Source organism: Microtus oregoni, unplaced genomic scaffold, assembly GCF_018167655.1.
Source record: "Microtus oregoni isolate MIOR12 unplaced genomic scaffold, Mior012 000002F_ref0000024, whole genome shotgun sequence".
In the NCBI taxonomy this organism is placed as follows: Eukaryota; Metazoa; Chordata; class Mammalia; order Rodentia; family Cricetidae; genus Microtus; species Microtus oregoni.
Genome location: NW_024543061.1, coordinates 10,296,557 through 10,312,232, shown reverse-complemented (window position 1 = coordinate 10,312,232; position 15,676 = coordinate 10,296,557). Strand labels below are relative to the sequence as shown.

The following is a 15,676-nucleotide window of genomic DNA, read 5'->3' as shown; positions in this document are numbered from 1 at the left end:
TAAAGGGGTGTTGAATTTTGTCGAATGTTTTTTCAGCATCTAATGAAATGATCATATTTTTTTCTTTCAGTTTATGTATATGATGGATTACATTGATAGATTTTCGTATGTTGAACCATCCCAGCATCTCTAGGATGAAGCCTACTTGATCATAATGGATAATTTTTTGATATGTTCGTGGGTTCGGTTTGCCAGTATTTTATTAAGAATTTTTGCATCGATGTTCATGAGGGAGATTGGTCTGTAATTCTCTACCTTGGTTGAGTCTTTGTGTGATTTTGGAGTCAGGGTAACTTAGCTTCATAAAAAGAGTTTGGGTATTAACCCACAAACATATGAACCCCTAATTTTTGACAAAAAAAAAAAAAGCTAAAGTTATACAATGGAAGAAAGAAAACATCTTTAACATATGGTGCTGGCACAACCTGTTGTCCGCTTGTAGAAGAATGAAAATAGACCCATATCTATCACCATGCACAAAACTCTAGTCCAAATGGATTAAAGACCTCAATATAAATCTGACCACACTAAACCTGATAGAAGAGAAAGTGGGAAGTAGTCTGCAACAAATGAGCACAGGAGACCACTTCCTGCATATAACCCCAGTAAAACAGGCAATAAGATCAACAATGAATAAATGGGACCTCCTGAAACTGAGAAGCTTCTGCAAAGCCGAAGAAACTGTCACTAAAACAAAAAGGCAAGCTACTGAAAGGGAGAATATCTTCACCAACCCCACAACAAAGGCCTGATCTCCAAAATATATAAAGAACTCAGGAAACTAGACATTAAAATTCTAATAACCCAATTTAAAAAATGGGGTACTGAAGTGAACAGAGAATTCTTAACAGAAGTTCAAATGGCCAAAAGATACTTAAGGTCATGTTCAATCTCCTTAGCAATTAGGGAAATGCAAATCAAAACAACTTTGAGATACTATCTTGCTTATGTCAGAATGGCTAAAATAAAAAAAAAAACAGCGATACCCTATGCTGGAGAGGATGTGGAGTAATGGGAACACTCATCCATTGCTGGCAGAAATGCAAACTTTTGCAACCACTTTGGAAATCTGTGTTGCAGTGTCTCAGGAAATTGGAAGTCAACCTACCTCCAGATCCAGCAATACCACTCTTGGGAATATACCCAATCATACTACAAAAGCATTTGTTCAACTATGTTCATAGCAGCATTATTTGTGATAGTCAGAACCTGTAAAACAACCTAGATGCCCCTCAATGGAAAAATGGATAAACAAAGTGTAAAACATATACACATTAGAGTACTACTCAGCGGTAAAAATACAATGACAACTTGAATTTTGCATGTAAATGGATAGAAATAGAAAACACTATCCTAAGTAAGATAACCCAGACCCAAAAAGATGAATATGGTATATACTCACTCATTAGTGGATTCTAGCCATAAACAAATAACATTGAGCCTATAGTTTGTGATCCTAGAGAAGCTTAAATAATGAGGTGAATCCAATGAAAAACATATTTAGATCCTCCTGGAAATTGGAAGCAGACAAGATCGCTGGGCAAAAGTTGGGAGCATGGGAGGTGGAGTGGGGGTAAGGGGAGAGGGGGGGAGAGAGAAGGGAGAAGGGAAGGATTGAGGAGAGTTTGGGGGGGTGGGAGGGTTGAGATGGAGGAAGAACAGATATAGGAGCAGGGAAAAAGATATCTTAATGAACGGAGCCATTTTAGGGTTGGCAATAGACTTGGCTCTAGAGGGAACCTCAGGTGTCCATGGGGATGTCCCCAGCTAGGTCCTTGGTCAGCAGAGGAGAGGATGCCTGAAGTGGCCTTCTCCCATAGTCACACTGAATATCTCGAATATCACCATAGAACCTTCGTCCAGCGATGGATGGAGATAGAGACAGAGATCCACATCAGAGCACTGGAATGAGCTCACAAGGTCCAGTTGAAGAGCAGAAGGAGGGAGAAGTTGAGCAAGGAAGTCAGGGCCACGAGGGATTGGTCCACTCACTGATACAGTGTGCCTGATCTAATGGGAGCTCACCAAATCCAGTTGGACTGGGACTGAACGATCATTTGATTAAATCGGACTCTGCATGTTGCTGACAATGGGGGCTGACTGAGAAGCCATTAATAAAGGCACTGGGACTTGTTTCTACTCCGTGTATTGGCTTTTTGGGACCATAGTCTGTTTGGATGCACAACTTCCTAGGCCTGGATGGAGGGGAGGGCCTTGGACTTCCCAGAAGGTAGGGTACCCTGCCCTCTCTTAAGACTGGAGGAGGAGGAAGGAGGCTGAGTGGGGAAGTGGGGTAGATGGGAGGAAGCGAGGAAGTGGGAATTTTTTAATGGAAATATATAAAAAAAAAAAAACAAGCAGCCTCCCCCAGCAAATTGGCATGCCAACATGGGGCTGAATACATCCACATAAAACCCGAGAAAGCTTGGAAAGAATTCTAAAAGAACAGAGTTAAGCACATCTTCTTGGTAGGGAGCAATTATTATTATTATTATGGTTATTTTTTGGATGGGCTCTGTTTGCTAACAGCATCCATGGTTTCTCAATAGGGGGTTCCTAGTCCATGCTGTCAGCATGATGTCTGGCTCTTTCAGGAGGACAAGCACTTCAATGATGTTTGTGGGCAGCATGCTGCATGTTACTTGGTGGCAGCATGGGCCAAATGGTTACCAAATTTGAGGTGGTGAGCTTTTGGAAGTAACAGGGGCAGTGAATGAAACTCCACCATGTTGAACTGATCAAAGCCAAAAGGAAAAACAGCCTTAGTCCTAGCCAAGCTGCTTTGCAATTTAAGTGGTCCTGATCACAAAAGGATTATAGATATGCAATAAAGACAGATTCAGATTTTAAAAATACCTCTTAAAGGGTCACAGTGTTGAATAAATGCTAGTAGGCTTAGAAGAGGGAAGAAAAAAGTATAAAGAGCTATAAAAAGTAAATAGTTTTTAAAGTAAAACTAAATCTTTAAATTGACAGAGTCAATTTGTACAAAAATTAATACAGTAAGAAAAATAAGCCACATAAAGTGTGATATACACAGAGAGTATGGATTATGTATATAATTGTGTGCTTTGAATTTTTGACTGTGATTGAGCTAAGTACAGAGATATTTCATTGTACAGGCTGTTAAGCTAAACAAATATGTATATGGCATCTTGACATCAAAATTTTGTTCTAAGTATATGTTGCTTTGAAAACGATGTTCCGCATTTGTTTCCACAGATGTTAGAAAGCTGTGGACTCTTCACCAGCTAATATGGTTTGATGAACCAAGAACTCATGAAAGGTCACCTTGTACACTCCCCAAATTGTCTCAACAAAAAGCAACAGTTTGGAGAGATCTATGCACAAACTCCAAAATATTGCTTATAAATGTTGTTTACATTTAAAGGGGGATATGATACAGAGATCAACATTTTGCATTAATATGGGTTTTGGTCTATTTATAAACATTTTAGGTCTATTTTGTTATATGTATATTTCTGCTCTTCATTAAAGTATTGTGTTTGTGTACTCATTTAAAAATGAAATGCATAATTAAGAAATATAGGTTAATAGTCATCAATAATAGACAAGCTTGTAGTCATGTTAGTTAGGTTTTCTAGATATGTAGAGATATATTTCAGTTAGATAGGTTTTCTTTAAACCTTTCAAAGACCCTCAAAATACTGCATTTAGAATGTTTAAGATCTTAGCCTTTTCATGACAATGAGACACATCTGCTCCTGGCAGCACCAATCTAACTCAAGAGGATGATGAGCATCAAAGGTCTTTAAGAAGTTTTCTAGCCATTTGGGCAAGAAACTGCTCCTGCCTGAAATACATGATAGTCTGCTGTATGAACTGGACATGACCCAAAGAAAAATGGCTACTGAACTTGCCTAAAGGCGAGACGGCTCAGAAACAAGTCCTGGGTGGCCAGGAAACAAACAAGCAGCCTCCTCAACAGAGGACATAGACATTTATTCAAAAGGTTACAGCTCAATCCTTTTATACAAAGTTTTCAAAATTATGTCAGAGAAAATACAGACTCATTTACAAATATCAAAACTAGATATCCAACAAACCATAAGGCAACTCATCTTGATCTCTCACTTGATATAAAAATTATGTCAAAATGGATCAATTATATATTGGTGTAACAATTAAAATATTAATTGATAGAAGAAAAAAGTTAAACCCTTTATACCTGTAACACCAGCTTCACACCTCAGGCCCAGAGAACAATTCAGAAGAGTGTGTGGAAGAGCAATGAAACCAGGATGTCTTCTCTGAGAGTGTGTCTTATAAAAAGGAAAGAACTACAATCATAAAAATTCAACAATATGGCTTCTTAAGAAGACCTGAATGATGACAAAAAAAAAAAAACTAGATATACCAATTGGGATGGAGGAGTTCTTGTAGAACCCTGACACTAGGTGAAGAGCTATCAGTAATTTTTAACTGCCCAGAGTGAGAAAAGTAGTTTTTTCTAGAGATGAACCCCATAATTTATTCTCCAGTGCAAAGTAGTGAGCAATTAAGTATACATATATGAGCCCACTAATGTCCTCAACAGCCATATTTATACATACAGTTTGAAAAAAGGTATCGGTGATGAGTAGGACTGAATTGAGTAAAGAAAATGTGCCCATAACCTGTTTATACTTCTAATATTGTGCAACACACATATTCCTAGCTAATGTCAAGAAACACATAAAATAAATTTTGAGCTATTAAAAAAATATTGCCACATACCAATGCTGTTTCCTTTTAGCCCCAAGAAACTTGTATATTCTTTGTAGAAAAATACAACCTCATTCAGGCAGAAGGCAACTTGGGACCCTGACCCTTGCTGAGTCCTTAGAGAAATGTGTCAGTTCAGTAACTGTGCCCAGGTACCACAGATTTCCATGTCCTGTCTTGAGGTCTTCTCCATTGACTGACCATACCCTTAAAGGAGTCATTTGTCATCAGGACACAGCATGGCCATGTGTTTTCCCAACCATGAGGTTGCTGTTGTGCTAGCTCCCAGATAAGAAATGACATCTGTGTGTATTTGCTCAGCTATGGTCAGTGCTGTTGAGCTTCTAAAATAATGAGTAGGTTAGGAATGTTAGTGATTTGTAAGTATGTTTTCTATTTTTAATGCCAGGTGTCTGTCACATGTGATGTGAAGACAAACCAGACTCCATCTTTTCTCTTTGTATTTCTGGGAAAACATGATGAAAACTTGACAGACTAGTGAGGAAACTGAGTGTTTATTAGCTTGGTATCAGCAGAAGCAAGAGAAACCTCCCACGCACTACTTGGGAGATAAAGACCCTTCGAAATCACTGGCAGTGGATCTGGTACAGAGTATTCTTGTGGGTTCCCTCGCATACTATCTTGTACACCTGGCCGCACTTATGTTCATTTCAGTGTTCACTGGTTAGCCCCACATTGTGGCACTATATGTTAGTGACCATCCTACGTTGGGCACCATATGTTGGGAACTGGCCTAAACAAAAACACGTCTTACTAGGGTACAGGCATGGGGATTTAGATATATTAGTTAAAAATTTCATATTTTTCAATAACAAAAATTAATGAAATTAATAAAATATACTGGGAGAGCATTCCAATGAATATTGAAATTGTCCATGTTTAATTTTCCATAAACTACTATACCCCAAAGCAAGGAGAATGTTAAAAAAAAGAAAAACTTTAACATGATACAAAAGACAACTTGAGAAGTCAATTGTTTTAACACTTTGAGGCACCAAGTCATTAGCATTATGTTGTTTAGGTACTAGCCCAAGTATCCCAAAGGCAACCACTTGGCAGGTAAACTCACATTACAAAAAAAAAAAAAAAAAAAGAAAGAAAGAAAAAAGGAGAGAAAGAGAGAGAGAGAGAGAGAGAGAGAGAGAGAATTTAGATATTCTGAATATCTGTTAGGATAAAAACAGGCTCTAATTTTGGGCCTTCACAAGCAGTTGAGAGGGAGCCTTCATGTGTCTATAACAATTTGATATAGAATTACATCGAAACAGGGTATGAGTAAACTATTAAATTCTTAGTGAGTGAAATGAACACATGGTAATTCACAGAGTATGTGTTCTCCAGTTTGTACTGTGACTTGATAATGAATTACATCAAGACAGAGTATGAATAGAATATTAAGGAGTTCTCAGTGTGTGAATACATGCTAATCCTCAGATTATGTGTTCTCCAGTATGTGTTCATTTATTCTTTTATAGACTTTTTGACAGGCAAAGGTTTGACCACAATGATTACATTCATTGGGTTTATGGCCAATACAGGTTCTTTAATGTATTCAAAAGCTATTGTGACATAAAAGGCTGTAACATACTAAATATATTCATAGAATTTCTCTCCAGTGTGTGTTCTTTTATGCCTTTGAAGACCATTGAGATATGCAAATGATTTACCACACTGATTACATTCATGTTTTTCTCTAAGGTATGTGTTCTATTATGCATTTCAAGATGACTGGGGCATGAAAAACTTTACATTATTGATTACATACATAGGGTTTCTCTCCAGTAAGAGTACTTTTATGCATTTGATGATAACTACCACATGCAAACTTTTATCACACAGATTATATTTACAGGTTTTCTCTCCATATAAGGAGATGGTTGTGGCATGCCAAAGACTTTACCACACTGAGTATGTTCATAGGGTTTCCATCAAGTATGTGCTCTTTTGTGCATCAGAAAGTGACCATGACATTCAAGGCTTTACCATCTGAGTACATTCATAGGGTTTCTCTCTAGTATGTGTTCTTTTATGCATTTGAAAATGACAGTGACATGAAAAGGCATTACAACACTGAATACATTCATAGTGATTTTCTCAAGTATGTATTATTTTATGCCTTTGAAGAACGCTGCAATATCAAAGGCTTTATTACATTAATTACATTTATAGGGTTTCTCTCCAGTATGTGTTCTTTTATGCCTTTGAAGACAAATGAGATATGCAAAGTCTTTACTACGTTGATTTTATTCATGGGGTTTCTCTCCATTATGTGTTCTTTTGGTTTTGAAGATGACTGTGACTTACAAAAGACTTTACCACAATAATTACATTCAAAGGATTTTTCTCAAGTATGTGTTTTGTGCCTTTGAATATCAATGTGACATGCAAAGACTTTACCATACTGATTACATTTATAGGGTTTCTCTCCTGTATGTGTTCATTTATGCATTTGAAGATGATTATTACATACAAAGGCTTTACCACACTGATTACACACACAGGGTCTCTGTCCAGTGTGGTTCTTTCATGTATTCAGAGATTATTCTTATATACAAAGGATTTACTACACTGAGTGCATTCATAGGGTTTTTCTACAGTTTGTGTTCTTTTATGAGTGAGAAGATAATCCTGACTGGTAAAGGCTTTGCCACACTGATTACATTCATAGGGTTTCTATCAAGTGTGTGTTCTTATATGCCTTTGTAGAGTACTGATACATGCAAAGACTTTATAACACTGAATACATTGATAGGATTTCTCTCCAGTATGTGTTTTTTTATGCCTTTGAAGAACACTGCGATATGTAAAGGCTTTATCACACTGAGTACATTTATAGGGTTTCTCTCCAGTATGTGTTATTTCATGAATGTGAAGATGACTCTGACTTGCAAAGCATTTACCACATTGAGTACATTCATAAGGTTTTTCTCCAGTATGTGTTCTTTTATGCATTTGAAGATGACTGTTACATGTAAAGGCTTTACCACACTGATTACATTCATAGGGTTTCTCTCCAGTATGCATTCTTTGATGTATTCGGAGACTACCGTAATATACAAAGGCTTTACAACACTGATTACATTCGTAGGGTTTCTCTCCAGTATGGGTTCTTTTATGTATTTCAAGATTACTGTGACGGGCAAAGGCTTTACCACACTGATTACATTCATAGGGTTTCTCTCCAGTATGTGTTCTTATATGTCTATGGAGAGTACTGATACCTGAAAAGGCTCTGCCACACTGAGTACATTCATACGGTTTTTCTCCAGTATGTGTTCTTTTATGAATTTGAAGATGACTATGACATGCAAAGGCTTTACCACACTGATCACATTCATATGGTTTCTCTCCAGTATGTGTTCTTTCATGTATTTGGAGACTATTGTAACATACAAAGGCTTTACCACACTGATTACATTCATAGGGTTTCTCTCCAGTATGTATTCTTTTATGTATTTCAAGATTTCGGTGACTGGCAAACGCTTTACCACACTGATTGCATTCGTAGGGTTTCTCTCCAGTATGGGTTCTTATATGGGTATGAAAAGTACTGATATATGCAAAGGTTTTACCACACTGAGTACATTCATAGGGTTTTTCTCCAGTATGTGTTCTTTTATGCATTTGAAGATGACTGTGCCTTGCAAAGGTTTTACCACACTGATTACATTCATAGGGTTTCTCTCCAGTATGCATTCTTTCATGTATTCGGAGACTATTGTAACATACAAAGACTTTACCACACTGAGTACATTCAAAGGGTTTCTCTCCAGTATGTATTCTTTTATGTATTTCAAGATTACTATTACGGGAAAAGGTTTTACCACACTGATTACATTCATAGGGCTTCTCTCCAGTATGGGTTCTTATATGTCTATGAAGAGTACTGATACATGCAAAGGCTTTACCACACTGAGTACATTCATAAGGTTTTTCTCCAGTATGTGTTCTTTTATGCATTTGGAGATGACTGTGACGTGCAAAGGTTTTACCACACTGATCACATTCATAGGATTTCTCTTCAGTATGTGTTCTTTTCTGCCTTTGAAGATGACTGTCATATGCAATGGCTTTAATACTTTGAGGGTATACATAAGATTTCCCTCCAGTTTGACTTTTTTCATGCCTGCAAGAATAATGGCAAATGAAAAAGTGTTATCACATTTAATACACTGTTGAATCTTTATAACTATATCAAATAATTTTTAAATTTGTTTCACATTTAAAAAGAAATTAGATCTTAAGGTTTTATCACTGTGTTTATACTCATGCTGTTTCCATTTACTAAGGATATTTTACAACTTTCAAGATACCTTTGATAATAAAATCCTTTATTACATGAGCCACATTTACATAATTATTTTTATACAAAATTTTCCACATATTTAAAGAGAATTGGAAAAGCTCAGATCTTTAATATCCTTATTGCATTTATCAATTTCCCTATACTATTAAAGAGACTACATTTGGTAAGTGAGCTAGGACAAACAGAAGTATTACTTCTGTCTGTTACTCATGGGGATTTTCTGTAATGTGCATTTTTTGATGTATTAATGTTGAAAGAGTCAATTACTTGAATACTTGACTGATATTCCATAAGCATTCTTAACATAGGGACTGCTATATGTCTTCTAATTATTCTGAGAAGTATAATATGTCTTTCAATATTCCTATGCTCATTAAGACTTGTATTCACGGGGGCTGGAGAGATGGCTCAGTGGTTAAGAGCACTGCCTGCTCTTCCAAAGGTCCTGAGTTCAATTCCCAGCAACCACATGGTGGCTCACAACCATCTGGAATGAGGTCTGGTGCCCTCTTCTGGCCTGCAGACATACACACAGACAGAATATTGTATACATAATACAATATACACACATATTGTATACATAATACAATAATACATACACACAATACAGAATATTGTATACATAATAAATAAATAAATATTTAAAAAAAAAGACTTGTATTCAGCATGACATATGATATACCTATTCAAGGAAAAATTAATGTCTGTCATCATAGACTTATGGTACAGAGATTAAGGTTTATCCATAACTGCCCCTTCATTCTTGACTCTAATTGTACCCTCAATAAACTTAGCATAATCACATCACGTATATAAATCACACAAGCTTCAACATGGACAATTTGCATGTTAGAAAGTCTTGGAGACATACTTATCACCACTTCAGTGTTTATAATTTTTGTAATATGAGTGGTATGGAAGAAATTGATTGACAATTTTACAGCATAGATCTCATGATGCTATGACTAAATTGGTGATATCTGTTAAGACAGTTTCCTTAGCTTCTTTCTTAAAAGTGTGGCTTTCAAATGCAATTCATCCAGCTGAAACTGAGGTACAATGTTTTATGACAATATAATTATCATTCATGCACTCATATAAAGTATCACTATTTATTATGTTGGTTTTGTTTAAAACTTCCATTACATACCACAGTTTCTATAGAGGAACATTTGTATTAGCTTGCACATGAAAATTACCTTTCATATCTTCTAGACCATGGAGAATGCTTTTCAATATTATGGTCTTCCCAACTGTATCCTAAAATATAGTATCAGAAAATATATGTAATATTCAAAAATATGCAGAATGTTAGTTGCTATCTTCTCTGAACCTTAGAACCATGCCTGATTTATTCACCCCATTGCTCTTCTTTCTTTATCAAATTGGAGAACAAAAATAACCAATGAACTGTTGTCCCCTTATTTGAAACATAAAAAAAAAAAATTCAGTCTTACCTATAGTAGTGAGGTTCCTGTAGGTCTCCAACATAACATCTTCGTAGAGATTCTTCTGGAAAGGATGCAGCAAAGTCCATTCTTCCCAAGTGAAATCAATATGCACATCATCAAAGGTCACTGCATTCTAAAATTTTCAGTGCATATGTACAATAGAAAGTATAATGACAACATTGTAAATATATAGTTCTTTGACAGTATACTCATATAATTCTGGGACTTCCCCACAATTATTTCATATCATAGACATTATGATTTAGTTACCAAGTAACTTTTGAAAGAAGCTAAATAGGAGGTTCACCACTATTATTTTTTTTAGCCCTTGAATGGGATATCACCTGCAAGAGAAATGCCTATAAACAAACATGGAGAGACAAGTAAACAGATCAGCAGTACAGAGGACACGTAGAAAAAAATTTGTATGAACAACTAATAAGTGCCTACAGAAACAAGCAACAAAATGGGTAAACTGGGTACACTGGATCATGCCTCTAATTCCAGGACTCAGAAGGCAGAGACCTCTGAATTGAATGCCTGACAAGTCTATTCAATCATGTCTAGGACAGTCAGAATTACATACTAAGAACCTATTATCTATGTATAAATCAGCCAAAAAAAAAAAAACACTAAAAGAACAAACAAAAATCATAGAAAAAAACCAGAAATGTTTGGTGAAGTTCCTATACAGAACTGTGCATTCACTCCAGGCTTGTATTCATCTTCCAAAAACCTGAAGTGTGCCAATTTAAACTCTAACATTAATAAAATTTTACTAAAAGGCACTGTATATTTTAAAAGTTAAAAATTGAGACATGAAAACCTTAGCAATATAAATGTTATCACAAGTAATCAACACAGGGTAGGAGAGAGGGCACAAACTAAGGAGAATTTGCTAGCTTGCATATAGGTGGGCTCAATTGTCAGTACTTTTTTTTTTTTTTGATTTTCAATTACAGGCAGAAAGAAGGTGATGCACCTGCAATCCAATGAATCAGAAGGCTAAGGCATTATTGTCATAAATACATGCCATTTGGGGAAACAAAAATGATACCTTCTTCCAAATTTTACATTCAAGATAAGGGAGAATCTCAGTGCAATAGCATATGTTTGACAGAGACAAAACCATCAATCAGTAATATAAAAGCAAAAGAAAGGAATGTTAGCCCACCTTTAGTCACAGCACTTGGGATACAGTCAGAGGAGCTGAGACTGAGGCCAGAGTGGTGTGCAGAACTATTTTTCAGTACAGCTAGGGTTACATGGATAAATATTGTCTCCAAAAAATTACAAACAAGAAGATTCAAACAGAAGGTTACTAAACTGCCTTATCACAGAATATCATTATTCTGTATTATTTATACTGACTTTTATGTAACACTACTATAATGGTGGTGAAGGCATGACAGCACAAGAAAGAAGCTTACTGATTAATATCAAACATAACACAGTACACAAAGAACAGGAAATAGATTGAGGCAATAGAGACTCATATCACATTCCCCATGAGGAATTTCATCCAGAAAGTCTCCTCCTACTAATGATTTCACAAGCAATACATGCTCAAATGCATCTTCCTGTTTGGGGAGGTTTTTAATTTAATCAACAACATTTTGACCCAAGTCATTAAAGGCTCAAGGTCATCCATGAAGAATATGCTTTAGTTACTTCAGTGATCTTTACAGTCAGCAAAAGCCCCTACAAAGTTTAAATGCCCAAAGTCTTTTGTGAAACTGAAGACAATCGCTTGATAGTGACATCTTCTAAAAGAAAAAAATGTGTTACATCTTTCTAACATACAATGGCAGAGTACCATTCACATTCCAAAAGAGAAAAATGGAAATATAGTGAGGGAAGATTGGACCAAGGCAAGGCTGAAGCACCACAGAACAAACATCAAATCCTGAAGCTCTATCTCAGATGCATGCAACTTCAATTTCAAAGGACTGAGATAGCCCTATCCATGTAACTTCTCATACATCTATCTCTTTGATTACCTTCAATCTCTGTAGATAGCTTGCTCTCCATGGAAGATGTCTCATTGTTTAGGTATCTCAACATAATGTGGTCTCAAAATGCAACTCAGGTAGGCTATTGCAAAATTTATTATTTTAAGACGTGTTATATTTACTTATGCTGTAGATAATTTCTTTCAATAATGCAAAGATCTGTTGCATTCCTTTATGCTTCATTTTTTAACTCTGGTGAAGCTCCAGTGCTTTGCCTGTCTTAATCACCAGATTTTGCTAACAAAGAGATGAACAGCCAATAGCTTATCATGCTGTAGATAATTCAATGATGCAAAAGATCTGTTGCATTCCTTTATGTTGAATTTTTTAACTCTGGTGAAGCTCCAGTGCTTTGCCTGTCTTAAGCACCTGATTTTGCTAACAAAGAGATGAACAGCCAATAGCTTATCAGGAAAAGATATGAAAGTCTGGAAGGCCGAGAGAATAAAAGTGAGGAGAAATCTGGGAGAAAAAAAGGAAGGAGGAACAAGAAAATGATGGGACACCAGGGGACAGACATCCAGCTATACAACAAGCTAGAGAGTAAGAAGTAAAGAAAGGTATAGAGAACAGAAAAAGACAAAAAGCTAGATACAAAAGGTAGATGGAATAACTTATGTTCAAAAAAATGGCTAGCAACAAGAGAAGTTAAGGCCAGAGATTTTTAAATAATAATAAAGCTCTGTGGTTTATTTGGAAGCTGGGTGTCTTGTTCCCAGAAAGACAGAATCAACTGAATACATTTTGGTGCCCAATGTGGGGATCAAAATTCATGGCTCCTTTAAGAGTTTCTGCATTACAGAAGTCCTTGAGCAGTAGGTACATAAAAATTCTAACCACATAAATAAATAAATAAATGGCTACAGAAGAACAAAAATCAGATTCCCAGTGATATGAAGGTAGAATGTAATTCCTGAAACACAATTTCTAACTGGCTGCAGGCTTAGTGCTTGGTTTTCATGAACAGAGAAGCAGGAGCCTACAGCCAAAGTTAATAGGGGAAGTAAATGATGCATAGCAGTTTAAAGACTTTTGTTGTGAAAAAAAAAAAAGCTAAATGATATTCAGTTAAACAGGTTCAGATTGAAAAAAATCTGTAAAAAAGTTTCCAATGTATTCTATAATTTGCATAGGCTTAAGAAAGGAAAGAAAATAGGTATAGGCATTTATAGAAAGAAATAGATTTAGAAAATAGTAAAGTCTTTTAAAAAAACAGCAACACTGATAGAAATTTTAAGAAAAGCATGTAAAGATAGAAAATATCCAGGGAGTCAGGATTCTGAATAGTATTGCATTGATTTTGAACTTTTTGATGACTGATGGGCAAGAGGCAGCTGGTAGAAGACATGGGATTATAAACAGCACTGTAAAATGAACCAATTCAAGTACGTTGGATTATATTTTTGTTACTATGGTTTTTAATGAGCTTTACATTTTTCTCCACTCCACTCCCTTCCCCCCTCTTCTTCTACCTTTTCATTTGACCCCCACACTGCTGATTTAGTCAGAAATCATGTCATATATATAACCATGTATATCATTCTTAGGGTCTTCTGTTGTCTAGTTTCTCTGGTAGTGTAGCTTCTAGGCTGGATTTTCTTTACTTTATGACTAAAAGACACTTATGACTAAGTACAAATTATATTTGTCTTTCTTGGTCTGGGTTACCTCACTCAATATGTTGTTTTTCTAGATACATCAATTGCCTACAGATTTCAAGATGTCATTATTTTTTATCTTTGTGTAGTACTCCATTGTATAACTGTACCACATTTTCTTTATCCATTCTCTAGTTGAGGGGCATCTGGGTTTGTTGTTGGAGGCATTTTGTTGGTTCCTAGATGCTCAGCGCCAAAATAAACACCGAGAAGTGTTATTATTTGCAATACTGTTTGGCCAATAGCTTACGTGTATTTTTAGCTCATTCTTATCTCTTAAATTAACCTGTTTTTATTATTTTATATTTTACCATGAGGCTAGTGGCCTACCAGCAAAGTTGTGGCTGATAGCTTGCATCTTTTTCCTCCGGTGGTTCTATGGTGTCTTTCTGACTCCACCTTCTTTCTCACAGCATTTAGTTGAGTTTTCCTACCTAGCTATATTTTGTTAAGCCACTGGCCAAAACAGCTTCTTTATTCATTAAGTAATAAAAGCAACACATATGCAAAAGGACTTCCCACACCATAGGTTGTTACCAGGTTCTGGCTATTACAAATAATGCTATGAACATAGTTGAGCACAGGTTTTTATGGTATGATTGAGTGTCATTATGGTATATACCCAACAGCAGTATTGTTGGGTCTTGGGGTAAATTGTTTCCTATTTTTGTGAGAAATCGCCATACTGATTTTCAAAGCAGCCTCACAAGTTTAGAAGACCACCATAGAGGAGTGTAGCCCTTACCCCATATCCTCTACAGCTTAAGCTGTCATCAGTGCTTTTGTTCTTGGCCATCCAGACATGTGTAGATCGAATCTCAGAGCTGTTTTGATGTGCATTTCTCTGATAGCTACGCATGATGAGCATTTCCTTATGTATCTCTCGGCCTTTTGCAATTCATCTGCTGAGAGCTTTCTGTTTAGGTCTGTACCTCATTTTGCTAAATGATTTACTCTTTTATTGTCAAGTTATCTTAAGTTTGAAATATATTTCAAATGTATCTGTTAAATGGAAATAAAAAATATTTTTGAGAAGAGGTTTTGTTTCCACAGAAGAGTAAATGCTGTGGATTTCTTAAGGAATGACATTGGTCAGATTTGATCAAGGAAGACTTCCAAAATCTTGACAAGTGATCACTATCAGCAAAGACATTCTACAGAACACAAAGGAAAGTGACTGATGAACTTTGCCAATGCAAGGTAGGATAGTCCTTCAAATTTCCCACTTCAGAGAAAAGCCTTCCTTTATGCTGAAAATGAGTAGTTCAATATTGTAAAAGAACTTTGGGTGATGGTACAGGTAGCTCAGTGTCTCTGTTGTTATGGAATATTAATTCCATTTCAGGTCTTGGATGGAGTTAAACACTAAATAATTAGAGTTTCAGTTTCCCATAGCTATGATAGAAAGTAAGTTAAGTAGTTGGATGGTGGTTGCCCACGCCTTTAATACCAGCACTTGGAAGGTAGAGGCAGGCGGATCTCTGTGAGTTCAAGACCAGTCTG

General features: G+C 36.1%; 1 protein-coding gene across 1 annotated transcript in view; it reads right to left on the bottom strand.

Moving 5' to 3' along the window:
• Positions 1–7,255: 7,255 nt before the first annotated feature.
• LOC121442483 (zinc finger protein 431-like) overlaps positions 7,256–15,676 on the bottom strand; it is a 35,792-nt gene continuing 27,371 nt past the window's right edge. The window contains exons 2-4 of the mRNA XM_041644077.1: positions 10,510–10,636; positions 10,252–10,312; positions 7,256–8,872 (exon numbers count right to left, since the gene is read on the bottom strand). Coding sequence (XP_041500011.1) covers positions 7,423–8,872; positions 10,252–10,312; positions 10,510–10,636 — 1,638 coding nt within the window. The 3' untranslated portion in view covers positions 7,256–7,422. The remainder of the gene's footprint in view (positions 8,873–10,251; positions 10,313–10,509; positions 10,637–15,676) is intronic.